The sequence below is a fragment of the Rhinoderma darwinii genome, chromosome 2, assembly GCF_050947455.1.
Source record: "Rhinoderma darwinii isolate aRhiDar2 chromosome 2, aRhiDar2.hap1, whole genome shotgun sequence".
NCBI lineage: Eukaryota > Metazoa > Chordata > Amphibia > Anura > Rhinodermatidae > Rhinoderma > Rhinoderma darwinii.
This window is the reverse complement of record NC_134688.1, coordinates 401,723,638-401,751,036: the sequence shown is the minus strand read 5'-3', so window position 1 is coordinate 401,751,036 and position 27,399 is coordinate 401,723,638. Positions and strand designations below refer to the sequence as shown.

The following is a 27,399-nucleotide window of genomic DNA, read 5'->3' as shown; positions in this document are numbered from 1 at the left end:
TTGAACATTTCAAATAAAGTGTCGAGTTGGTTTCAGAAACGTGAGGCTCTGCCCCATTGGCATGTTTTCAATGTAGTTACGACAGAAACTGACGTAAATATATTGATGCTATTGCCCCATTGTAACTGTGTGAATAATGAGAGACATAGGAAAAACTAATTTTGGCTCTCTAATAATTTTTTTTTTTTAAAAAGCAAAACCATTGAAAAAAACCCTTCCCAAAATATACAAACAAAAGACCTTTGTGTACACTTCTAGCTATTCATTATTTTTTCAGATTTATTACGCTCAGTAATCCCTCCAAGTTTACATGTGACTGTGCTGTACAGTGACTGATACATTTTGCTATTTTCTTCTTTATCTGTGTAGTGTTTTAATTGACTATAAATACAATGTTGAGTATTTTGTTCTATATAAAATATACACTAGCTTAAAAAAAATAATTGACAGAAATGCTTCAACAGTATATCTCTCAAACTTCAATATCTGAGAAAGTTCACAAAAAAGGCTAGAAAAAGTATGTGTACAAGTAACTCTGCATCAACAACTGACCTTTGAAGGCGTTTGGACTCAGCAACAGTAACAGCCTTACAAGCAGCATATAAATAGCAGTTCCTGCTTAAATAATTAATGCAAACTCAGACGTTGTATTGTATTCTCCCTCTACTTTTATTTGGAATATATATATATATATATGTGTATATATATATATATATATATATATATATATATATATGTGTATACTGGTGTATATAGATATATATATATATATATCTATATATAGATATACCTATATATATATATATATATATGTGTATGTATAGATATCGATATATATATATATGTATATATATATATATATATGTATATATGTATATATATATATATACATATATATATATATATGTTTGTAAAGATATTATATATACCTTCCACAGGTTTAAAGAGAAAACCAAGATATACAGTTTTATCTGGGTATAGACTACCATCTTGTAAATCTGTCATTCTTTCTACTGAGGTTAAAAGTAAGTTTTTGGAACATCCATCAATAGGATTGTATTGGATATTTGTTTTAATATTTCTTCCCCATTCAGATCAAAAGTTCCATTAAAACATACTCTTAGTAAGACCTAGGGTGACAAAAACAGAGAAAAAAATATATCAGACAGTTGTAATTTGGTCAACTACTCTGGTGCTGTCTAGATCCACCATTTCAACGCATTCTATCTCTTCATGATTTTCCTGTGTCTTCTTTTCTTTCCTCTTCTTCTTTGAGGGTGGTACAAAAGTAAGCATAACTGGTAAAATTGCAAAGCAATGAAAGAATGTGACAAATGCTATTAAAAACAAGCACCTGAACAGTGTACGGGTTAAATTTGAAGGCACAGCTGCAAGAGGGATCAGACCAACAGTGTAACAGAGGAGGCTCTGTAAAATAGCTACCCCATGTACCTCCAATGAATTCTTCACCCACTTAGTTCTTGTAAATTCCTTTCCCAAAATAAATGTGGATATCAGTGGTGCACAGTTGTCTATAGTAAAATTAATTCCATAGATAAGACAAAGTACTGATATACAGTCCAATTCGACTTTCCATAAAGTCATGAATCCAATGACTCCAAACTCCACAGAGGCCACAGTTAGAGTAATCCAGACATTGATGATAGAGCTTGCAACAAGAAATGCAGAGAAAAAGAGCAGAAACAAAGCACTTATGCAGGAGTTCTGCAATGGGGCTCCCACTGAAGAAGCGTATCTATCCATGTAGACAAAGGACGGATTGAAGACTATAAATTTTACTTTGGAGGTTAGAGAAAGTTTCCTTAAAGTTTCAAGGAGATCATAAAGTTCTTCCCTGTTTGTTTCCATGGTCTTAGCAATCAAAAACATCCTAGAGGCCACCACATCAACTTCATTGTTGTATTTTTTGGGTATGATAAGGTCTTCAGAAAAATGTGCATACCGTGGATTTTTAAGGAAAGAATACCGTAGTATATCTGTGAAGTTCTTTTTGGGTAATCCAGTAGACATGTTAAGTTTTCTGAGATAACTTAAGTAGCTCTCAAACCAGGATATTCTCACAAAACCTTTTGTGTATTCAAAAACGTCTTCCTGAACACTTGTATTCCAGTATTCAATAGACTCATAGATGTAAAAGCCTATAACTGGACTATAGTTGCTGAAATACTTTTGCTGGATGCTTGTGTAAGTTATGGTTCGTGTCTCGGTTGCTACTATGTTACCCAGATCAGATCCATCATTGACCTGCAGGTAGCCCATTAAGGCAAAGGAAATATAAACAAGGTAAAAGAGAACTACAAAAGGTTTTACATACGTATTTGTTATCCAGTCACAGTAATAGCGTCTAAGGAAGCAAACCAAAAGATGACTTTCATAAGAATTTGTTTCTACGGAGTCTGCTGTGTCTTCACTAAATTTTGCAGTCATAAGAAACCTGTACCACAATGACTTGACTTGTAGAATTTCAGGCTTTGGCACCTTTCTGCAGAAAATACTATGCTGATAATTGTTTTCAATGTACCCAGTAAACACAAGGCTAGAGCCATAGAATGATAATATGTAGAGGTAGTTGAAGACAATTGCTATACATGAATTACGACAAAATATCCTTGCAGCTTCAATGTTTGTGAAGGGACTAGCGCCAATCCCAAAGGTGACTAAATACATGGCAGTGGTCAGAGAGAAGGAAATCATGGTGTCGGCATACACAACAGCCATCCTCTCTTTTACGTGTTGATCTTCTCTGGTTTTCCTCCAAGAAGACAACATTTCAAAAGTCCCGTATAATCCATGACCTTGAAAAAAGAAAGAACACGACAAAGTTAAAACACATCCTTTCAATAAGACTTAATTATTTAGAGTACATCACTTCAGGAAAATATTTATTGCAACTGCCAGAAGTCTGACACCTAGAAAACATATTTAGCATATGCTATTCTATTTCCTGTTAAACATTCTATCTGTTATTTTAATTTCTGTATCAGATGCTATCTATCTATCTATCTATCTATCTATCTATCTATCTATCTATCTATCTATCTATCTATCTATCTATCTATCTATCTATCTATCTATCTATCTATCTATCTATCTATCATATATCTATCTCTTACTGGTAGAAGGGATCTGATCACTGGAACCATAACCGATCCCTAAAACAATGGAGCTGCAACAGTAGTAAAGCACCGCACCATTCCTGGCCCGCAACTGTGAGGGAACTACAACTTTTACCAGATCCCTTGAATGGGGCTGTTTTTCTGCACAGATGCTAATTGGAAGTCAAAAGGGCCACTGCCGGTTTTTTTTTGGAGACTGAGGGCTTGTCCGCACGTAGCGGAATTGCTGCATATTTTTCTTCCGGAATTGCGGACGGAAAATATGCAGCAGAATACAGTAGCAGCAAAGTGTGTGAGATTTAATAAATCCCATCCACATTTTGCGTAAGCATTCCACCCAGAAATTTCCCTGTGGTGCGTATTTTTCGGACCGCAGCATGTCAATTCCTGCTGCAGAAAGTGGACTGAATTGCTGAGTTTTTCACAGGAGATGTCACCATCTCCCAGCATTGAGAAAACCGCAGCAAAATCTGCAACATTTTCTTCAGTACAAAATGCAGGAAATGGTGGTTTTTACGCAGCGGAATGTCTGCTAGTTTCTGTGGAATTGCTGCAGAAATTTTCTGCAGCAATTCCGTTACATGTGGACAAGTCCTTATAGGGGTCTTGCTGGTCAGTAGGTTATGGCAAATCTCAGTGATATGCTATAACATACTCTCATCGGAAAACCTCAAAATGTGGCGCATTGCCGTGGATTATTGTAGTATTTTATTCCATTATATATGCTATTAATGTATAATGAGTGAAGTTTGTCTCTCCCTTGTCCCTACTCTAAACCTTGAGCCAAAGATGAATAGAGCATTCTGAGGCACTTCTAGCACAGGAAAGTCTTCCTACAGTGCTTTTCACTGTAATTTGTGGAGAAGGGAGATGAAAACTGCAGTGTATTTATCACTTCTCCACTCCTCTGGGAATTTATGATTGAGGGGAAAAAAAATCCATCTCTTCTTTTGGTTAGTCTTTATATTTTTTAGCAGGAAAGGCAGAGGTTCTGCTATAGATTATTTTTCTAAGGGTATGTTTATACATTGCAGAAGTTGTGGAAAATATTTGCAGCCGGACCCTACAAAATCTGCACATAAATTCACATGTATTAACATGTGGATTTATATCTAGATTATGCAGCCGATATTGTTATGGATATCATCCTTTTAGTTACAATGGGTGAAAGCAACAGCAAAAGGCAAAGAAATCTGTCCGGTCTAAAACCTCCACCAAATCCTCCTGATTTTTGCTCTTAGACATAACTGACATTTTAAGGAACACCAATAAAATACAAGGACTAGGTTTAGTGCAGTAATCTGACCTTGCCGAAAGAACACACATTTCGTATTCATTCCATTCATTTCTTCTCACAGACATTACTGAATTGTCAGCAATTATGAAATATGGTCAATTATGTAGAATACATTGTTCAAGGGCAAATGCTGTAATGGACTGTGCATCTCCGCAAGCGTTTAGGTCACTATGAGTTGCTTATCCTTGACCTAACTGGCAATATTGAAAGCTGGCACATAGACTGAGATATAGCTACACATAGGATTCATATTTTGTGTGCAAACTGGAACATTGTATTTACCAAAGGCAGGAATTCAAAAGCCTATGTGTACCGTTGGAGGAAAACTATGTGTTACGATACTGGCGAACACTGCTGGAATCCTATGGTCAGAAGTAGCGAGCGGAGCACAGTGCAGAACCCGGTGAGACGTCCCCAGGAACAGTGCTTGGAGGGTGGAACACGAGTAGAAGTAAATAGCAAGGAAGTAGGAACAGTCTGGCAAAGACAGTTCTCAGGAGCAGGAGACTGGAAACAAGTCACAATACTCAAGCACTGTTTGGTATTCCATGTGGTCTGAAGTAGGCCCAAACAGGAAACAAGATGGTTCACACGATGCAACATTTGCCATCTTGGTTAAGGGCAGGTTTAAGGGCAAAACAGCAGCCTCCAGTGGTAAGGAGTAAAAGTGCAGCACAATTCTTCAAAGTGTAAAACAGCGGCCACTAGTGGTAATTTTGCAGTACAACAACAGAATCCTGACACTATGATGCATATCAACAAAGAGGAAAAAAACAAACAAATAATAATTTTGGATATTGAAAATAAAATAATAATTTGTAGAAATAAACAAAAAATAAATAAATATATATATATATGTGTAAAATAAACAATGCATGTTTTCATTCTGGCTGCTATGGCTATGTTCAGGAATGTGTAAATAAACAAATATATATATTTGAATTTGGAATATCTAGTTTAGACTGGAGGAGAAATCCCATTTTCTAAAGTATGTGTATTCGTGTAGTGTAGTGGTTTATATAAGGGTTGCAACTCTTTCCATTTTGTGAATTAATGAAATGCTAGCTGATATGTACTCCTGTTTCTGCTTCTTGCAGTTTAGTCCAGATTTATTTTGGATTATAATATGTAAACAATTATCATTATTATAGTTGTAGTAGGGTTGATTAGGGGAATTATTTGATTTACTATTATCTGCTGTAAAGGAACTATAAGGGTATGTTCACACAGAGTGTTTTCAGGCATATTTTGGGGCATTTACACCTCGAAAAATTCCTGAAAATACGGAAGCAGAACGCCTCCAAACATCTGCCCATTGATTTCAATGGAAAATACGGCGTTCTGTTCCAATGGGGCGTTTTTTATACCTCATTTTCAAAAATGTTTTGTTTTGTTTTGTTACAGGTTTTCCACAAACCCATGATGCAAGGATCCCCACACGTAAATGCTAAAAACCTCCTATAAAAACAACTATAATGAACAACTAATTTTAGGCAAACAATTCAGAAAGCTGGGGTCTATAGTTGAAAGTGGAAGGTTTTTTAACTTTTTGTTGTATTTAACTGTAACTAAAAATGACAATTCATTATTAATTACACTCTAAATAGTTATATTCATTTCCCAGCAGGGGAACTGTTACAGTTCTTTTCATAGCGCTCTTCATAGTGCTCTTAATAAAAACAGTTTGACCTTTACTTGCACATATTTCATCATCTGCCAAGTCTACGAGATAGGAGTTTAATCCTTTTCACTTATTACTATTTGCACATTATTTTTTACTGCATAATGACAATGAACAATATATGATACATAAAACATTCTGAGCTGAAACAATTTCATTACAAATTATTAGATTTTAGTGTTCCTCAGGTAGTACACTTTGCGGTTACTACTCAAGTATGAATACAGGGATTTTGCTTCAGTTTATGGATAGTTATGTGGACTATGTTTACTAGAAAGAACATTTGTATATTTTGTTGAGCAATATGTACTATCCTAAAAATGTGTGTGCACATAGTGGTGTCCAATAGCATGAAACATGTAAAAATACATGTAAAAATACCTGCAAATTTACAAGGTGAATATTGTTTTTTAGCTACAGTTGAGAAAATATCCCATTAAAATCCATTAAACTGTCATGAATCAACTTCATGGTCTATTATCAAGATCAATATGATAAAGAATGTAATAATAATAATAATAATAATAATTTGAAGATAAAAATGATGGTTTCCCAATTCACATTCCTCACTTGTATGTAACAAGAGCATTTTTATTCTGATAGCTAGAAAATCGACATTTTAAATATAAATATATCACTGCAAATCTAACACAGCAAAACTTCCTTTATGCCTTATCCTCCTGCTCCCCTCCCCTCTTCATAGACTTATATAGGCAGGCAGCAAAGAGTAACCCCCCCCCCCCAACCTTCTGCAGCTTCTCAAATCAGTTTTTTTTAACTAGGGACAAATTTTGCTTGACAACAGGGTGGATAGCAGATTACAGGAAGGGAGGCACCTAGTGGCAGTAGCTTCACACAAACTTTGCATGGATAAAAACTAAATTTTAACAGTAAGTAAATTACAAAGTTGATCTATATCAGGCATACTATTAGATTATGTTAGACATTGTTTGAAAAGTTAGTGTCCACTTAAGTCTAAAGCTAAATCAACATATAGTGCTTTTCTGTTACAAGAGAAGTGCATTACGACAGTCAAACTTTTAGAGCAAAACTGTTACATCACATGTTTGACAGCAAAGTGCAGTTAAACCAACCACTGTCTGTATCCAAGGGCAAACAGCAGAATTTTGAAAACAGCTATTTCTATGAATTTAGAAAAAGACAAAGTAGCAGAAACAATAGTATGTAAAAATATATTAAGAAGGTAATATAGTACATAGAAAAAAGCACATCTCCAAACAGGAGCTACAGTTTAAGAGTTAAGGGGCTTGTCAGCTTTAGATGTTAGAACGTTCCAGAGGATATAAGCTTTTGGAATCCCCAGTGATCATCTGTAATCTATGGAGGAACTTGCTGGCAGGGGATTAGTATACCTATAGCACCACAACAGGACCAATGAAGAATTAAGCATCTACGGTTTGTGCTGCCTATGTAATTTACAAAAGTTCTGCATCCACCAGAGAGAGAAAGAGAGAGATGCTGTTTGTAGCCTCTTCACACTCTTGCTAATAGAGGCAGGTCCTGAATCAGAAACCACCGTTAATTTAATAAGAATTCAGTAATAGGGTACTTTAAATAGGGTTTAAAAATCCTATAAGAAGGCAATAACTGTTTAACACATTTTCTTAAAAGAAGATGACTTTAATTATTTTAACTTATCCCTCTGGAAACATAATGAAATATAGTTTTTAATGCCTCAATATTGCCTTTTTCCTACATTGCATATCCTGTACAGGCATATTACATTTCCTTCTAAAGTGTTTTCCTACTTTTTTAGATAGACAGACCGACAAAAGTTACGGTAAATTATCAGTATTGTGAAAGAAATTATAGTTCTAATGAAAGAACTGGTATACTTTTCAGGTCTCCATGCTGGAAAACTGATGGTCCATGGCAATGGGTTAGTTGATAAAAAAAAATCTTGGTCATGGAATGCTATTACAAAGGAATGAGACAAGTTTTGATAAAATATCTGCCTTTTGTGTTTTAAGAGCATTTCTTAGGTGCCTTGCTACTTTATTTCCTTTCTGATCTGGGAACAATTTGTTACAGACAGTTGATCCTATGGTGTAACATTACATTGAGCTGTTCTAATTGAAAGAGAAATATGTGGAAAAGCCTATGTAAAAAAATAATGGCAGCAAAAATGTGAACATCACAAGTTTGAAGCATGAATGCCAATGTAATGGATGTCTGCCTTCACAATGAACCTCCTCCAGGCAGATAAACTGTAATCCCCAGAAACCGAGATGATTCCATAACAAATGTCTATGGCATATGGTATAGTTCCTAACCTGTGTAAAACCTGGTAGTGCTCATGGAGCTGAGGAAACAGCTTTGTGTCTCTTTTTTGCACCCAATTCTGCTACATGTGCATATAGCCTTACTGTTTACTAATACCAGTGGAGGATTAATACGGATTATTTGGACAGGGCATATTGAATGCCATAGAATATGAATTTAAAGACTCTGCCCAAACTATTCAGCACTTCATGTTTTATGACATGTCCATCTTGGACTGTCAAAGGCCTCATGCACATGAGTGCATGAATTCAGGTTCATAAAACATTATGCAAAGCGGAACCGTATTGCGGTTGAATATTTTTGGGCTCAGTTTAACAGCTCAAACTCTTCTCTAGAAGCATTGAACTCAGTACTTTTAGGGGAGAATTTGGTTCGATACACAGCATGTGATAAGGCATACTGCAATTTGGTTTTATGTGGACAACCATTTGTTTACCACCATGGTAGTATGACTAGCCCCATTAAAATGCAGTGACATTGCATTCAGGATCAATGTGATACAGATCCCAAATATACTTGTGCAAAAGAAGCCCTAGCTAAAGACTGTAATATTATAGACAGTCTTGACATTTATGAAGGGGGGTTTACACCTGTCTCCTTCTCTCTACCCCTTCATGTGTCTATCTTTCAATATAGCCTTGCATCTGTGATTTCCTTTCACCCTCCTTCACATCCCCCATATCATATCAATGTCTTGTTTGTGTTAATGCTTGACTTGTTGGAATGAGTCTGCAGTAATTCCCCAATAGTGTATTAATTCATTCTGTAGTGTATCATGCTGCTTGATGAATAGCGTAGGGACCCCTGTGCTGTATGTTCTATTGTCATGCTATGAATGATGAGTGTCTTGCTTAGTACTCTAAGCTACGTCACAGTGCACTCTATGTCTGCTTTCAACAGCTGATTGTTAATAAATCTATTTTCAATAATGAAAACAGTAGTTTTAATAAAATAAACATAGCAAATATTAAAATGTATGCACCATTACTGATAATATAGTACACTTTTCTATGCTGGTTCACCCATAGTAAGTTTTGGTGATAGCTATGTTTATAAAATAAGACTAGCTCTATTTATTTTATTTAAAAGTTACAGCAAAGTTAGGGTGTGTTCACATTAGTTGTTTGTTTTCTGTTGATGAGTTCCGTCGGAGGAACCAATCAACGGAGAGGCATACGGAAACCATAGTTTCCGTTTCTATTACCATTGATTTCAATGGTAAAGCTTCCATTGCTAATGGTTTCCGTTTGTCTCCATTTCATAAGCTTTCTTTTTTTTTTTTTTTTACGGAATCAATAGCGTAGTCGACAGAGACAAATGGAAACCATTAGCAACGGAAGCATTACCATTGAAATCAATGGTAATGCAAACGGAAGCCATGGTTTCCGTTTGCCTTTCCATTGATGGATTCCTCCGACGGAAAGCTCAGACGGAACCCATCAACGGAAACTGAACACTGATGTGAACAAGCCCTTATATTTTTAAACTTGGTGCTTACGTTTACAGTTAACATCTGCGTTCATTAGGTCCCAATACTGTGTCCGTCATTTTGATGGGAAAAAAAGCGTTGCATGCAGCGCTATTCTTCCCATCAAATCGGATGAAACCTGTGACAGAGGCTAAGTTCATTATGGCAGGTTAGATATAATAAAAAATTTAGGCATTATTCATATCAGCGTCGGGGTTCCGTTTATGGGTTCTGTTCGATCTTTCCATAAGACAAACCCATAAATGGTAAGACAAATGAAAACCATAGCTTCCGTTTGCATTACCATTGTCGTAATGCAAACAGAAGCTATGGTTTCCGTTTGTCTTTCTATGCACGGGTTCCCCCGACGGAAAGGTTGAACGAAACCCATAAACGGAACCAGACGCTGATGTGAACGAGGCCTTATGAGTGAAAACTCGGTACCTTATGAGGCCTTATGAGTGTAAACAGCATAGCTCCGGGAGTTATGCTGTTTACGTAACTCACGACCATATAAAGTTTTCCATAGTCGGAAAACACCTCATTCTGCCGCAACACACAGCAGCTGAACAGGGTTTAGGGAGCCCCTTTCTGGAGATAGGTGTGGGTCCCAGTGGTAGGACCCACATCTATCTGACATTTATGACATATTCTGCGGATGTGTCATAAATGTCTCTTGTGGGAAAACCCCTTTATGGTCTATAGGTTTAGAATATGGGTGGGGAAACTGCGGCCCGCGGCCGTATAAGGCCTGTGGGATGATTTGACCTGAGTCAGTGACATGAGGTCAGGTGACTGGACAGGTCCACTCCTGTCACAGTATGCCCGACCTCACTCTGACTGCCGCTGTCACCGTGTCATTCCCTCCTTGGCTCCGTCTACCCTACTCACTCACATTTAGGAGGGCGGACGGAGCCGAGTATGGTGTTGGCGGTCTGAGTGAGGTCGGTGTGTTCCGGCACAAGAATAAACCAGTCCGGTCACCTGACGTGAGTCAGTGTCGTGAGGTCAGGTGACCGGACTGGTCCACTCCCATCAGAGCACACCCCGACCTCGCTCTGACCGTCGGTGCCGCCGTGTCATTCCCTCCTTGGCACCGTCTGATCACCCCACTTACTCAAAGTGAGGTCCAGGTGACTTAAAGGGGCTTTTTTCATCAAGGACATTTATGATATATGCTGGGGGAGAGAATTCTAGCTGGGGTGGCAGAGTATTTATACTAGGGCTGAGGAGGGAGGTCAATGTAGAAAATAAAGGGCTAGTCAGGTTAGAGAGGTGTCAGAATATATTGGTGGGGGAGAAACAGACTCTGGGGAAAAGACTAGACAACAGGATAGGGACTTCCTTTTGTTATAAAACAGCAATGAAAATAAAAATGCCCAAATAATGTTAAATAATCACATTTCTGATAATGAAAGTGAAAATCTGAAAGGCAAGTTAAAGTGTATGTTCACAAATGCCAGAAGTCTAGCAAGAAAAATGGGGGAGCTGGAGGCCTTGATACTGGAAGAAAATATGGATATAGTTGGTGTTGCTGAAACATGGCTAGACTCTTCTCATGACTGAACTGTAAATCTACAGGGTTTTACACTTTTTCGGAAAGACAGGACAAATAGGAAAGGCGGTGGTGTATGTCTGTATGTGAGAAGTGATATGAAGGCGAGTGTGAAAGAGACTGTTATGATGGGGTAGGGAGACAGACAGGTGAGCCCTAATCTACCCACCACTCAGTCCCTGCCTACTTGCAACGGCCCGTCCTAGGCGACGGCGTACAACTGGGCGACGGTCCCTACGCTCAATAAGTGCATGACAGACAAGGGTACACAGAAGCTAAGGGAAATGGGCCAGTTGACCACGGCAACACCGTGAGCAACAAGAGTAGTGAACGAGCCGAGTCAAACTAGGAGTGTACGAGCTACCAATCGCAGAGCAGGAGCGTAGTTAGTAAAGCCAGGGTCAAAATGAAGCAAGGTCAATAATTATAGCAGGAGCAGCAGAGCCAGGAAACAGGAAAGAATCACAGGCAAAGGAGGAGCAGGAAATGCAGGTATAAATAGACAGAGGGCGGGAGCTAGCTCCGTCTGGCCAGGATGTGATAGGCTCTCCCACTCCTCAGCCTCCCAGCCTGACTGGTAGAAGATCATGTCACTCTCTCAGACTTAGGAGCAGCTGCAGACTGATTACCCATGGGCGTCGATACAGAAGCTTTGTCTGGCAGATCCTTTACAGAGACATTAGAGGGTGAAAATTGTGAGGAGGTTGCAACCTTGTGGGTGGAACTAGAAAGGGAGGTAAACACTGAAAAATTACTTTTGGTGTAATCTATAGACCCCCAAATATAACTGAAGCGATGGAAGGTCTTGCATGACCAAGAAAAAAGGTTTGTTTATGTTGCCCTCCCCCTCCCCTATATCGCTCAATCAGCAGTTTTGATGCCTTAGATTCACTTTAATTTAGGCAATTTAATGGTTGTGCCACTTGCTTCCATAGTTATAAGCTTTGTAGAGATCAATAGATTGCCCAACTTCTACTTTATGTAGACTTGACCAGGTGTAACTCATTGTACAGTCATTTTCCTGAAATATTTCCACCACGGTATTAAAGTTTATATGAGATACAATCAATCCATAACTGATTTTAAACCCTACATCATCATTTGATTTTTAACACCCCTGCAATAAGTCATTGGATGTGACTCATATGCAAATGTTTCTAATGCACATATATTGAGGTGATTCATCTGTGAATGTTTCTATTACTCAAACGCTGTTCCTGCTTCAAAACTTCAATGAAGTATAAAATGTATTATAAATTCTAAAGTGAAATTTTTCATAATTAGTAAAATTGAACTTCAAGAAATTTGTAACTTTCTAGGATTGTTATTTCTTTCCCTATGATCATACAAATGAAAGTTTCCAAGGTTCTCTGTACACTATAGGGTGTTAGCACTACAGGAAATAACTACTGATGCATGTTACTGGAACGTACAGCGGAAAATGCTAACTATGTTGTCTGCTCCACACAGACTTCACCATGAAGCACTCTGTACATAATACATAAAAGGGAGAAGCTGGAAGGAAGCAAAATGCTCACAGCAGGGCCGGCATCAGCACCTGGCGAACCCGGGCAAGTGCCGCGGCCCACTACACTTGGGGGGCCCACTCGGTCGCTGGGTGCTGACGCTGCCGTCATCACGGCATCACTCTCCGTATATGGACAGTGATGTAAGGAGAAGAGAAGTACTCCCTGGTAGAGCGCTAGCGGCTCTGCTCCAGGACTCCGTCTCTGGGGAAGCCCCTGACATCATTGTGCATATATGGACAGTGATGTCAGGAGGAGAGAAGGAGTCCCAGGCAAAGCGATAGAAGCCTTTACTAGCGCTCTGCCCGGAACTTCACTATGCATACATGGACAGTGATGTGGGGAGCAGAGCAGGAGTCCCAGGCAGAGTGCTAGTAGTGCTCTGCCACAGTTACGTCAGGGGCTTCTCCTAAAGCGGAATCCCTAACCAGAGCATCGGCAATGATCTGGCTAGGATTCCACTCCTAGATGGAGCACCAAAGGCGCTACATACAGGGAGGGGGGGCTGTGTGGCACTACCAGAGAGGGTGGCTGTGTGGCACTACCAGGGAGGGTGGCTGTGTGGTACTTCCAGGGAGGGTGGCTGTGTGGCACTTCCAGGGGGTGGCTGTGTGGCACTACCAGGGAGGGGGGCTGTGTGGCACTACGTGGGAGGTGGGGGCTGTGTGGCACTACCTGGGAGGGGGTGCTGTGTGACACTACCTGGGAAAGGAGGGGCTGTGTGGCACTACCAGGGAGGGGTATTGTGTGGCACTATCTACAGAGGGCACTATTCTTATGGGGGTACAAACTGGGGGCCTAACTTCTATATGGGGGTATTAACAGGGCCTAACGTCTATATGGGGGCACAAAGTGAAGTTTCCTGCCATTTAACTGCCGCCGCGAGTTCCCCCGCAAAGGGGCCTACTAAGTCTGTGTCGCCCAAGAGCCCACATAAACCTGCAGCCGGCCCTGTCTCTCAGTAATATCAATATTACATGCAGTCATTTGTAAAGGTTTATTTGTCATTCATTTTTTAATTTTCATTCATTTTATTGTTACCCAAAATGTTAAGAAAGGAGCTTTGGGACTTGAATATTTTATTATTTTACTTTTATTTTATGCCACATATTTCCCATGTAACTCGAGCTACCATAGCTTTGCTGGGTCTAGTGAAGCCTACAGCTTTTTGATGTGACCTGGCTCCAAACGATTACATGCCACTTCCTCCATTGTATACACATGTGTATGTAGAAATAATGAAGACAAAAACATTAAATGAGCATTTATGCCTTCTATATTGGATGTATGACCCACTGTTGCACAATCCTCTACTTAGATGTTATTCTACAGCACCATAAAAACAGCGCTTAAAGAGGCTCTGTCACCAGATTTTGCAACCCCTATCTGCTATTGCAGCAGATAGGCGCTGCAATGTAGATTACAGTAACGTTTTTATTTTTAAAAAACGAGCATTTTTGGCCAAGTTATGACCATTTTTGTAGTTATGCAAATGAGGCTTGCAAAAGTCCAAGTGGGTGTGTTTAAAAGTAAAAGTCCAAGTGGGCGTGTATTATGTGCGTACATCGGGGCGTTTTTAATACTTTTACTAGCTGGGCGCTCTGACGAGAAGTATCATCCACTTCTCTTCAGAACGCCCAGCTTCTGGCAGTGCAGACACAGCGTGTTCTCGAGAGATCACGCTGTGACGTCACTCACAGGTCCTGCATCGTGTCAGACGAGCGAGGACACCGGCACCAGAGGCTACAGATGATTCTGCAGCAGCATCAGCGTTTGCAGGTAAGTAGCTACATCGACTTACCTGCAAACGCCGATGCTGCTGCAGAATCATCTGTAGCCTCTGGTGCCGGTGTCCTCGCTCGTCTAACACGATGCAGGACCTGTGAGTGACGTCACAGCGTGATCTCTCGAGAACACGGCTGTGTCTGCACTGCCAGAAGCTGGGCGTTCTGAAGAGAAGTGGATGATACTTCTCTTCAGAGCGCCCAGCTAGTAAAAGTATTAAAAACGCCCCGATGTACACACATAATACACGCCCACTTGGACTTTTACTTTTAAACACACCCACTTGGACTTTTGCAAGCCTCATTTGCATAAATACAAAAATGGTCATAACTTGACCAAAAATGCTCGTTTTTTAAAAATAAAAACGTTACTGTAATCTACATTGCAGCGCCTATCTGCTGCAATAGCAGATAGGGCTTGCAAAATCTGGTGACAGAGCCTCTTTAAGAATAAGCACCCTTAATGACCCTCATAAAAATGGGGGTTTATGAATCGCACACAAATTTCTGTGCATGCATGTATGCATAAATAAGAGATTAGATGTTATGGAGTAGAGAAGAGCATGTAAATGTGAGTGATTGACTATCAGTATATTGACCTGCGCTCATTTTTCATATACAGCATTCGGGCTTGTCTGCATCTTACTAGGAATTGTCATTTTAACTAGTAAGAATGGCTTATCTTTAATGCATTACACATAAAAGCATGGACATATCTACCTCAGAATGCTTTCAGAAAGCAAAATATTTATTTATGTATATACATATGTACAGTTAGGTCCAGAATTAAATGGACAGTGACACAAGTTTTGGCATTTTAGCTGTTTACATATTGAATATACAGTTATATAATAAATATGGGCTTAAAGTGCAGACTCTCAGCTTTAATTTGAGGTTGTTCACATCCTAATTTGAGGATGGGTTTAGGAATTACAGAACTTTAATATGTAGCTACCTCTTTTTCAAGGGACCAAAGATAATTGGAAAATTATCTCCAAAGCTATATAATGTGCTGTATGGGCTATTCCCTCGTTAATCCATCATCAATTAAGCAGGTAAAAGGTCTGGAGTTGATTCCAGGTGTAGCATTTGCATTTGGAAGCTGTTGCTGTGAACCCACAACATGAGGTCAAAGGAGCTCTCAATGCAAGTGAAACAGATCATTGTTAGGCTGAAAAAATTAAGAATTCCATCAGAGATATAGCAAAAATGTTAGGAGTGGCCAAATCAACAGTTTGGTACATTCTTGAAATAAAAAGAGCGCACTGGTGATCTCGTGAATTCCAAAAGGACTGGACGTCCACGGAAGACAACAGTGGTGGATAATTACAGAATCCTTTCCATGGTGAAGAAAAACCCCTTCACAACATCTACCCAAGTGAAGAATACTCTCCTGGAAGTAGGTGTATCAGTATCTAAGTCTATCATAAAGAGAAGATTTCATGAGAGCAAATACAGAGTGTTCACCACAAGGTGCAAACCATTAATCAGCCTAAAAAAAATAGAAAGACCAGATTAGACTTCTGGAACAGCATTCTTTGGACAGATGAAACTAAGATCAATCTGTACCAGAATGATGGGAGGAAGCAGGGGCGTAGCTAGTGGGGCAGGCGGGGCATGTGCCCCGGGCGCAAGGGAAGGGGGGGTGCCGAAGAGCAGCTGATCGCTGCTGTCAGGCGCCCCGTATGTCGGACACCTGCAGCAGCTTAGGAAGAGCCAGGAAATTAGGGCATTCTGACTGGGGTCTGTGACGGCCAGGGAGTGGACCAGTCCAGTCACCTTACCTGTCACCTGACCTCACGTCAGTGACATGATGAGGTCAGATGACTCAGGTCAGGGGACAGGTCCACTCCCGTGCTGCAGTCTCCCAGCATCTGCCTCTACTCTGTGCTCTGCGAGAAGCAGAGGAGGAAGCTCCGCCCACAGCCCATCCTGACCTGTCAGCAAGGAGACATGGTGAGTGTCTGTGTGTGTACAATATGTGTCTCTGTGTTTGTATGTGTATATGTTACAGTGTGTGTGTGTGTGTGTGTGTGTGTGTGTGTGTGTGTGTGTGTGTGTGTGTGTGTGTGTGTGTGTGTGTGTGTGTGTGTGTGTGTGTGTGTGTGTGTGTCTCTGCATGTGTTTGTCTCTTATATATACTACATTATCTGTACTCAGAGAGTTATCAGTGTGCTATCTGTAGTGTTACATAGGACTGCAGGTAACATCTACTACATTATCTGTACTGTGTAGCAGAGCTGAGATTGTAATTTAGCACAATGTGTTATCTGTGGTGTTACATAGGACTGCATGGGACACAACTACATTATCAGTACTCAGAGAGTTATCACTATGTGTTATCTGTGGTGTTACATAGGACTGCAGGCAACAGCTACTACATTATCTGTAATCAGAGAGTTATCACTGTGTTATCTGTGGTGTTACATAGGACTGCAGGCAGCAGATACTACATTATCTGTACTCAGAGTTATCACTGTTATCTGTGGTGTTACATAGGACTGCAGGTAACACTACTATCTGTATTTAGAGAATTATCACTGTGTGTTATCTGTGTTGTTACATAGGACTGCAGGTAACATCTACTACATTATCTGTGCTGTGTACATATGTGCATGTGTGCGTATATATGGGTCTGTTTGTGAATGTGTCTTTGTGCTTGTATATTTGTGCCTTTTATGTATTTGTATATGTTCCTGTCTGTGTATTTATCTGCCGGTGTGTGTGTGTGTGTGTGTGTGTGTGTGTGTGTCTCTGTCTGTCTGTGTCTCTGCATGTGTTTGTCTCTTATATCTACTACATTATCTGTACTCAGAGAGTTATCACTATGTGTTATCTGTGGTGTTACATAGGACTGCAGGCAACAGCTACTACATTATCTGTAATCAGAGAGTTATCACTGTGTTATCTGTGGTGTTACATAGGACTGCAGGCAGCAGTTACTACATTATCTGTACTCAGAGTTATCACTGTGTTATCTGTGGCGTTACATAGGACTGCAGGTAACATCTACTACATTATCTGTGCTGTGTACATATGTGCCTGTGTGCGTATATATGGGTCTGTTTGTGAATGTGTCTTTGTGCTTGTATATTTGTGCCTTTTATGTATTTGTATATGTTCCTGTCTGTGTATTTATCTGACGTTGTGTGTGTGTAAATGTGTCTGTATGTCTATATATTTACCTGTATGTATATATTCCAGATGTGTGTATGTATATTTGCCTGTATGTCTAAATATCTGTCTTTATATATGTACAGTATATATGTTCCAGTATGTGCATGTCTATATATGTGGTTAATTTTTGATTTGTGTAGGGGGCGGCAATAGAGAGTCCCGCACAGGGCGCCATCCAGCCTAAGGCCGGCCCTGGCTGTCACCAACCCTAGTCAGAAGGAACTCCGCCGCTGCCTGCGCCGCATGACGTCCTCGGCTTCTCCGGTAAGTCACACCAGGCAGAGCGGAGAGTGGTAGCGGTAGGCTACCACTCACCGCTCTGTCCACAGTGTGGCGCTAAGTACAAGGGGGGGAGTGTGGCGTTATTTAAAACGGGGGAATGTGGCGCTATTTACAAAGGGGCAGCGGGCTGTGTGTGGCACTATCTACAAGGGGGGGGAGTGTGCCGCTATCTACTAGGGCAGCAGCGGGCTGTGTGTGGCGCTATCTACAGGGGGCGGTGTGTGGCCTCTTTAATTTATTTTATTTTAATTTATTTTTATGTTAATTACATCATAGAACTACATCGCTTGTAAAATGTAGAAATGCTTTTATACTCGCGTTACATTAAAAAAATTGTGAAAAAAAATTACACCTCATTGATTGGTAGGGAAAGAAAACATGGTGAGGGGGAAGGAGATGTCAGGAAATAACTTAGGGGGGCGCCAATCTGAATCTTTGCCCCGGGTGCAGGAGAACCTAGCTACGCCTCTGGGAGGAAGTATGGAGAAGGCTTGGAACGGATCATGATCTAAAGCACACCACATCCTCTGTAAAACATGGTGGAGGCATTGTGATGGCATGGAGGGGGCAGTGTGATGGCATGGGCATGCATGGCTGCCAAAGACACTGGGTCACTAGTGTTTATTGATGATATGAATGAAGACAGAAGCAGCCGGATGAATTCTGAAGTGTTCAGGGATTTACTTTCTGCTCAGAGTTAACCAAATGTAGCAAGTTTGAATGGATGTCGCTTCACAGTACAGATGGACAATGACCCAAAACATTCTGTGACAGCAGCCCAGGAGTATTTTTTAAGGCAAAGAAGTGGAATATTCTGCAATGTCCAAGTCAATCACCAGATCTCAACCCAATTGAGCTGCATTTCACTTGCTTAAAGGAAGGGTGTCGCGAAAAAAAAATTTTTTTATATCAATTTGCTTTTAGTGTTTTATTAAAAAATGTTTTATTTATTTGTGTTTTACTTTTTTTTATTTTTTAACTTTTTCTTGTCTATGGGGGCTGCCATTTTTTTTCATCTCTGTATGTGTCGATTAACGACACATACAGGCATGGAATACGGCACATACAGCCCCATAGTGAATGCGAACGGGACCCGTTCCATTCACTATGCTGTACGCCGTCTGTGTGGAAACGGCGCATGCGCCGCTCCCACACAGTCCAAATGGAAAGTCTTCGGATGACTACTTCCGGCCAAGGCTTCCGGACTTGTGTTCTGATGCAAGCACTTGGATCGGAGGGAGCAGACGGAGTGGACGGAGCGGTGGTGGCAGGAGCAGGTAAGTTATTTCTGTGTATGTACGTGTTTTAGTGTGTGATTACTACTGTATGTAAACCTACTACACTGTGTGTTCGCTCAAAAAATGGCGACACACAGTGTAGGAGGTTTGAACGTTCAATCCCCTCCTTTCTCCTGGCACTAGCCAGGTTAAGGGAGGGGGGATTCTGTGAGCTCACTAGAGCGAGTGTGTTTTCTCAAATTTCTCAGCATAAAGCAATGTGGTTGCTTTACCACATGCCAATGCTGCAATTTTGGGAATTGCTCCATCTAGTGACCAGCACTGGGAAATGCTATAAATTCGAATCGAATTTATAAATTCGTGAAAAAGTTAAAAAAATTAGAACAATGTGTAATCATTTATACACTAACTGTTTAACTATAAAAATAAAATAAATTTCTAGCGACACATTCCCTTTAAGACAAAACTTAAGACAGAAACACCCACAAACAAGCAACAACAGAAGACCGCTGCAGTAAAGACCTGGCAAAGCATCACAAAGGAGGAAACCCAGCGTCTGGTGATGTCCATGGGTCCCAGACTTCAGGCAGTCATTATCTGCAAAGGATTCTCTACAAAGCATTAAAAAAAAAACATTTTATTTATGGTAATGTTAATTTGTCCAATTACTTTTGAGCCCCTAAAATGAGGAGGCTGTGTAGAAAAATGGTGGCAATTCCTAAATGTTTCACAGGATATTTTTGTTCACCCTCTTGAATTAAACCTGAAAGTCTACACTTCAATTGCATCTCAGTTGTTTCATTTCAAATCCAATGTGGTGGCAGCAGAGCCCAAATCATGAAGATTGTGTCACTGTCCAAATAATTCTGGACCTAACTGTATGTGTCAAATATTTAATTTATTTGGTACAAGGATAGCTATAAATTTATTTACATATTGTTTATTGGATATAACTGGGGATTAGAATTTTTGTATTAGTAATACAATTGATTCACATTTATTTAAGCAGGTACGTACATCATTGTTCTTTGTATCTAAAAACACTACTTTATTTCATGTAGTAAATTTGAGGAATATACTCATATGGAAAGGTATACCTGTTGGTATAGTTATCAACTATTAGTTACTATAATAATACATATTTATGTTAAAATAAAATAATGTTATTATTTATATTATATTAGTGGTGCCTGTTTGATACATAAAACAACAGCTTAGTAAAATACTAAATAGTTAGTCAGGGGAGAACAACTATAATCTCCAGATAATTATTATGCTACATCATATAAAAAAGCAATACACTCATTTAATCTTGATGTTATAGGCAAATTAATCTCAATATATGTAATATAGCAATTTCAAAGATAACAATGCAAATACATTTTAAGTGGCAGTTTTTGTGCTTCTCATAGCTGTATCATATACAGGGACAAATGCAGGATTTTTAAAGGGAGGATTCCAAATGCATACCTTTTTGAACCAAGTTATTTTCTAATGGACATGTGCTGACCACTATTAGTATTGTAAAAGTCAGTGTAGATAGTGCCACACTCAGTGTCCCATGTAGATAGTACCCCATGCAGCTATTGCCCCCCACTGCACCCTGTAGATAGTGTCCCTTGTAAATAGTGCCACAGTGCCCATGTAGATATTTCTACACACTGACCTTGTAGATAGTGCGACACACTGCCCATGTCGATAGTGGCACATACTGCCCCCTGTAGATAGTGTTGCACGCTTCAATAAACACTCACCTGTCCCTGTTCCCGCGCTGTCCTCTCCCCCAGCGATGCAGGCCTGGTTTCTTCTGACCAGGCCTGTTCCAGTGGAACAACGCACGTGGTGCAATGACTATATTGCATCGCTTGCATCACAAAAAGAGTGGGGAATGCCAAGGAAGGGAACTAGTTGTTCTCTTGCCTCGTCAGCGCAGTCATTTGTATCCAGATGTGGAAACAATTGAGTACAATACTATGTAAGGGCCTGGTCACAGGGGAGGGGTTTCCGGGCACCTGGAAACCCCCCTCTACATGCCACTGATATGGGCAACAAAGATGCACAACATCATATGTACCTAATGGAAATCCAAATCTAACACATCATGATATTATAAATTAAAGAGGCTCTGTCACCAGATTATAAGTGCCTTATCTCCTACATAATCTGATTGGCGCTGTGATGTAGGTGACAGCAGTGGTTTTTATTTTGAAAAACGATCATTTTTGAGCAAGTTATGAGCTAGTTTAGATTTATGCAAATGAGTTTCTCAATGCACAACTGGGTGTGTTTTTACTTTTTACCAACTGGGTGTTGTAGAGAGAAGTGTATGAGGCTGACCAATCAGTGACTAATCCGTGTCCTACACTTCTCATTGTTCCAGCCCAGCATGATCCACAGCACAGTGTAATTGTGCAGTGAAAGAAGTAAACACGCCCATATGTTACAAACACAATACACGCCCAGTTGGAAATAAGAGAAAACACGCCCAGTTGGCCATTAGAAAGGCTCATTTGCATAAATATTAAATTGCTCATAGCCAAAAATGATCGTTTTTTTTAAAAAAAAACAAAAAAAACGTTACTGTTATCTACATTGCAGCGCCGATCACATGCAATAGGAGATAGGGATTTGATAATCTGGTGACAGAGCCTCTTTAAGTTAAATGACAAACTCTCCACTACACATGTATAACATTTATGAGATGCTCATTTAAATGAGAGCAAAAACTTAATGTCCTGTAAATGCAAACAAACTAAACAGAAGGGATTGTATAAATGTAATTTTACACCATAATTACTTTGTTTATGACATCAATTGTATGTGAAATAAGGATTAAGAATCCTTTACAGAGTTCTTAAGTGCCATAAATATTAATGTGTATAACCTTCAGTTTACTCCTTAGTATAGTCAAATAGTGTAAGACATTTTAGGAAAAATATACTTTGTTAATCAGATTCTAATTGTCATTTGCATAGTGCAGTCACACGGTCCAATGGTTTTAGCTTCATAACACAAATGAGCATGGTCTTGCACAGCTAAAAAAAAAAATGCCCTTCATTTACAAAAGATAATTTACTATTTTTTCTCCCCAATATTTCAAAGATTCTGATATCAAAATATTAAAATCAAAGCATTTAAGTGAGACGCACCAGTAAACTTAGTTAGGCTTCGTTCACATATCCGTTAGGGCTCTATTCTGACATTCCGTCAGAGCTTTCCGTCAGAATGGTGCCTTGACTGAAACAAACGGAAACCATAGGTTTTGCAATGGTGACGGATCCGGTGACAATGGTCTCCGTTGGGCAAGGGTTCCGTAGTTTTGAGTCGACTCATGGTGCATCCATGAACTGCTGTTTTCTCCCTTAGGGTATGTGCACACGATAGCTGCCTTTTACGTCTGAAATTACAGACTGTTTTCAGGAGAAAACAGCTCCGTCGTTTCAGACCTAATTGCTCCTCCTCGCATTATGCGAAGCGTCTTTGACGGCCGTAAATTTGAGCTGTTCTTCATTGAATTCAATGAAAAACGGCTCAAATTACGTCCAAAGAAGTGTCCTGCACTTCTTTGCCGAGGCAGTCATTCTACGTGTCGGCGTTTGACAGCTGTCAAACGACGACGCGTAAATTACAGGTCGTCGGCACAGTACGTCGGCAAACCCATTCAAATGAATGGGCAGATATTTGCCGACGTATTGGAGCTGTATTTTCAGGTGTAAATCGAGGCATAATACGCCTCGTTTACGCCTGAAAATAGGTCGTGTGAACCCAGCCCTAGACTCAATGATTCTAGTAATGAATGCCTTTAAAATATAGCATGCATTATCTATCTATCTATCTATCTATCTATCTATCTATCTATCTATCTATCTATCTATCTATCTATCTATCTATCTATCTATCTATCTATCTATCTATCTATCATCTTAACCTAAAATGTAATAAATACAAAATAAATAATAATATTAATCAGTGAGTAAAGGGGGTTTGTGTAAATAATATTTTATATGTTTTTCTGATAATTAAGATTGCACAATATTCAATAAAAGCCAATACACTGTGTGTGCAATTCTGGCAATTTCCTGAACTTGTCATAGAAGTGATAAGCTGCACAGATGCTGTTTTTTATCGGCACTGTATGGACTATTTATTTTTAGGAGCGTACATTTTTTCTCTTTATGGGTGATATTCCCCTGAGCCACAGCTGCATTAAGTAATTTATTCAGCAAACATGTTTATTTTTACATTTAAAGGAGGTAGAGCTGTGTGCGTCAAAATTACTGCAGATCATTGTACTGGAAAACTGTAGAATAGTAAAGTTAATGCCCTATACTTGGCATCAAAGGTCTTATAAGGAACTTAATTACAATCTTCAAGTGTATAATAAAGCACTGTGTAATTATGTACATTATAGAAACTGGTAACTGGAAATGAAAGGCTCCATGACATGAGAATGAATGTAATAGAAAAAAACCAAAACTATTTTCATGTTATCCAGCAAAGGAATGCTCCATTGTTAAAGATCATGGCAGTCGTACAAAATAAACCTTACAATGACTCATTCTCTACTTTATTCATAAAAAGGGCAAAATACAGAATTAATCACTTCTCAAGAAAAGGTTTTAAGAGGAACCAGAGGAAACATCCAAGAACAGCTTCACATTCTACATTAAAGTGCCACTTGCATGAGACCTTGACACTTTAAATGCAGGCATTTATAAGATACCTACGAGCAGTTAGAATAGTATGCGCAGAGCACTCTGTGCAGCCCCTCGAACCGGAGTATGGGACTGCTGTTTGCCTCTTTCACAGTCCCCTTAACTCCTTAAGGTCTGAGCCAATTTTTGATTGTTCATTTTCTATTTTCACTCCCCGCATTCCAAGAGCCATAACTCTTTCATTTTTCCATCAATAGAGTGGTGTGACGGCTTATCTTTTGTGGGAGTAGTTCCTATTGGTAGCATGTACTGGGAAACTGAAAAAATATTCCTTGCGGGCTAAAATTGGAAAAAACTGTGATTTCTCCATTGTTTTTTGGGTTTAATATTTACGGCTTTCACTGTGTGGTAAAAACGTCAACTTAACTTTATTCTGTGGCTCAAAACAATTACAGTGATACCAAATTTCTATAGGTTGTTTTTATATTTTACTACTTTAACCCCTTAACGCCATGTCAAGTACTGGTACACGGCAGCCGTTAGGGGAAGTATGGAGCGGGCTCATGAGCTGAGCTCGCTCCATAAACAGCGGGTGACGGCTGTGTTACACAGCCGACACCTCACTGCAACGGGTAGAATCAAAGATCACTTTGATTCCACCCGTTTAACACCTTAAATGCTGCGGTCAATCCCGACCGCGGCATTTAAATTGTTCGAATCAGGGGGCCCCCCCAAACACACAATCGCGCTCCCCCTTGGCACGATCGGCCATTTACAGTAGTTGTTATCACTGCCTGGGGTCCTAATAAAGGCCCCAGGTCTGTCATCTTTGTACAAATGCAAATATCTTCGTATCTAGACTGTATCTTGTGCCCCTATGTCACAGCCCTCCAATCGCATGTGAGGGATATGATGGATGTCCTTAGATGTTCTTAGAAGACTAGGGGCATCTAATGTGAGGGGAAGTGTTGGCTGGCTAGTTTGGATGTAGTATACTTACATTTACCAAATTGACCCCGTTTCCAAATTCTGCCGTGGGGTACTTGACGGGTGACATCACTCTCTGACCGCTGTGTTGATCTTCAATTCTCTTCCAGGTATACGACACGTCACTTGTGACATGCCGTGTATGGGCTGTTCTATTGTACCGCCCATAACGTGCATGTTATCTCAAGAACAGAAGGGACCGGGCATGCACGTTACAGACTTTACAACAGAACAGCCCATACACAGCACGTCACAAGTGGCGTGTCATATGCCCAGAAGAGAATTGAAGATCAACACAGCGGCCAGAGAGTGACCTCTCCCGTCAGGTACCCCACGGCAGCATCTGAAATGGGGCCAATTTGGAAAATGTAAGTATATTACAAATGTATTTACATTAATAAATTACGAGCATTAACACATGGTCACTTTTATCTCGGAAAACCTGTTTAAGTTCCTTTCTGGCACATTAAGCCTAAACTCCTTCCAGAGAACTATACTTTACTTTCCATAAAATGCTCTGCCAATAGTATTTTGATGGAAAACCACGTAAAAATGTACATAAAAGTGGAAAGTAGAAACACAGTTTAATAAAGCTGTTTTCCATCATCTTTGTGATGTGATTATTTTAGAATTTGTTTCATAAATAATACAGACCCGCATAATGCTTGCTACATTTCCCTGAATAACCAGCAAGTGCCTCCAGCGGTCTAAACAAAGTGGCAAATGTCATTATTAAAAAAACTCATTTTATTCCCATGAATGTAGAATGTGACATTTTACTGAGAACAGTTAATATCAGTGTTTCAGTTAATATTAGGAATTATTTTTTCTTTTTTGATTCCAGACACACATTTATGTATATGTAATTGACCTAATATTTCTCAGACAATTAGAAAGTGTTTCCCACAATCGATCTTGAAAGTGGCTGCTATACTACATCACCGGCACTGTCTGCTGACATCATGTGTCTACTTTTGTGTGCATAAAAGAAGTAATAAAATCATATTCAATGAAAAATAAGCATTATCTTAAACAACTGTTCATTTAGTCACTCACTTTGGATATGAAGTCAGGGATAAATAGTTGTATTGAGCTCCGACATTTATCACCATATGGACTTCTCCATACTGTAACTTTCAGACTGCAGCTTCTTTTCAGTTGCAATATGGGGCATAGCAGCAGTTTTAGACTATGCTGACACCTGTAATAAGATGTCAGCACAGTCTAAGTGAATGAAGCAGGCGGGAAAAGCTGGTGATGCCACTCTTTAGTGTCTGTCTGCCTACTCCATACTGAAGCAGCTATGTGGAAGGGTAGCAGTGGCACACAGATGCTAGGTAAGTATTACATCTAAAATAAAAATGCACATAAAGTTTGTGGGGGTGCCTGTCCAGTCTTCTTATCCAGCACTGTGGTAGTCCATCGCAGCCATACGTGTGGGCACAGCTGCTGTGCCTGCATGATTATTGAGTAAAACATGTTTGGCGCTGACCATAAAAGACTTTAAAAGCCGTGCTGTAAATGTATGGAACAAAGCAAGAAGCAGTTAAAAAAATGGTGCAGACATTGTTCAAAGCAGTGTCAAAACCTGTCCCTATAACTTTATTAAAAAATATTCTCCTATGGCAAGTTACTCAGGGCTGAAAAGGATCAAGAAGGCTTAGCAGGTCTTAATCATGACTTTCTGTATGTGTCGTTGCTGTAATAAAGAGGTTTTTACCACCAAATACATTTACCATCTATGACTGGGGCAGCGATTGAGCAGTCGAAACCCGTCCCAACGACTTTATTGAAAATATTCTCTCTGTGCACAGGTGATAAATATATTTGGTAAAAACAAAAACTTTCGGCATATTTTTGTAAAAATTAGGTATACAGTGAGGAGAAATATTCTCATAACTGCATTAATGCCTAAAAGGCTATAAAAATCTTTGATTACTTTTTTTAATGTAATGTATGTGTTTTTACATACTAATAATTTTTCCTATACAGTTTTATTCCACATTTTGTTTTGTTTTAGCGCTGCAGCTTCTATGTATCCACTATACATGGAAGCTGCATAACACCGCCGTAAGCCGGGTCCATCAATCAGCTTACTGACGGCTTGGCTGACAGCGGCTCCTGTGTGACTCTGACACACCATATAACCCTAATCCCAATCAAATCTAAGATGCAACTCTAAAACTAAACCAAATTTTTAATAAAACTATATTAGAAAAATGATTAGTATGCAAAAACACTTATATTACATTAAAAAAAAACGTCATCAAAGGTTTTCATAGCTGTTAAAAGAATCTTGGATGAGGAT

General features: G+C 39.6%; 1 protein-coding gene across 2 annotated transcripts in view; it reads right to left on the bottom strand.

Annotated features, from left to right (window-relative positions):
- Positions 1-912: 912 nt before the first annotated feature.
- PTCHD1 (patched domain containing 1) overlaps positions 913-27,399 on the bottom strand; it is a 108,469-nt gene continuing 81,982 nt past the window's right edge. For both annotated transcript variants that reach the window (XM_075854050.1, XM_075854049.1), the window contains exon 4: positions 913-2,816. In XM_075854050.1, the coding sequence (XP_075710165.1) occupies positions 1,162-2,816 (1,655 nt within the window). In that variant the 3' untranslated portion in view covers positions 913-1,161. The remainder of the gene's footprint in view (positions 2,817-27,399) is intronic.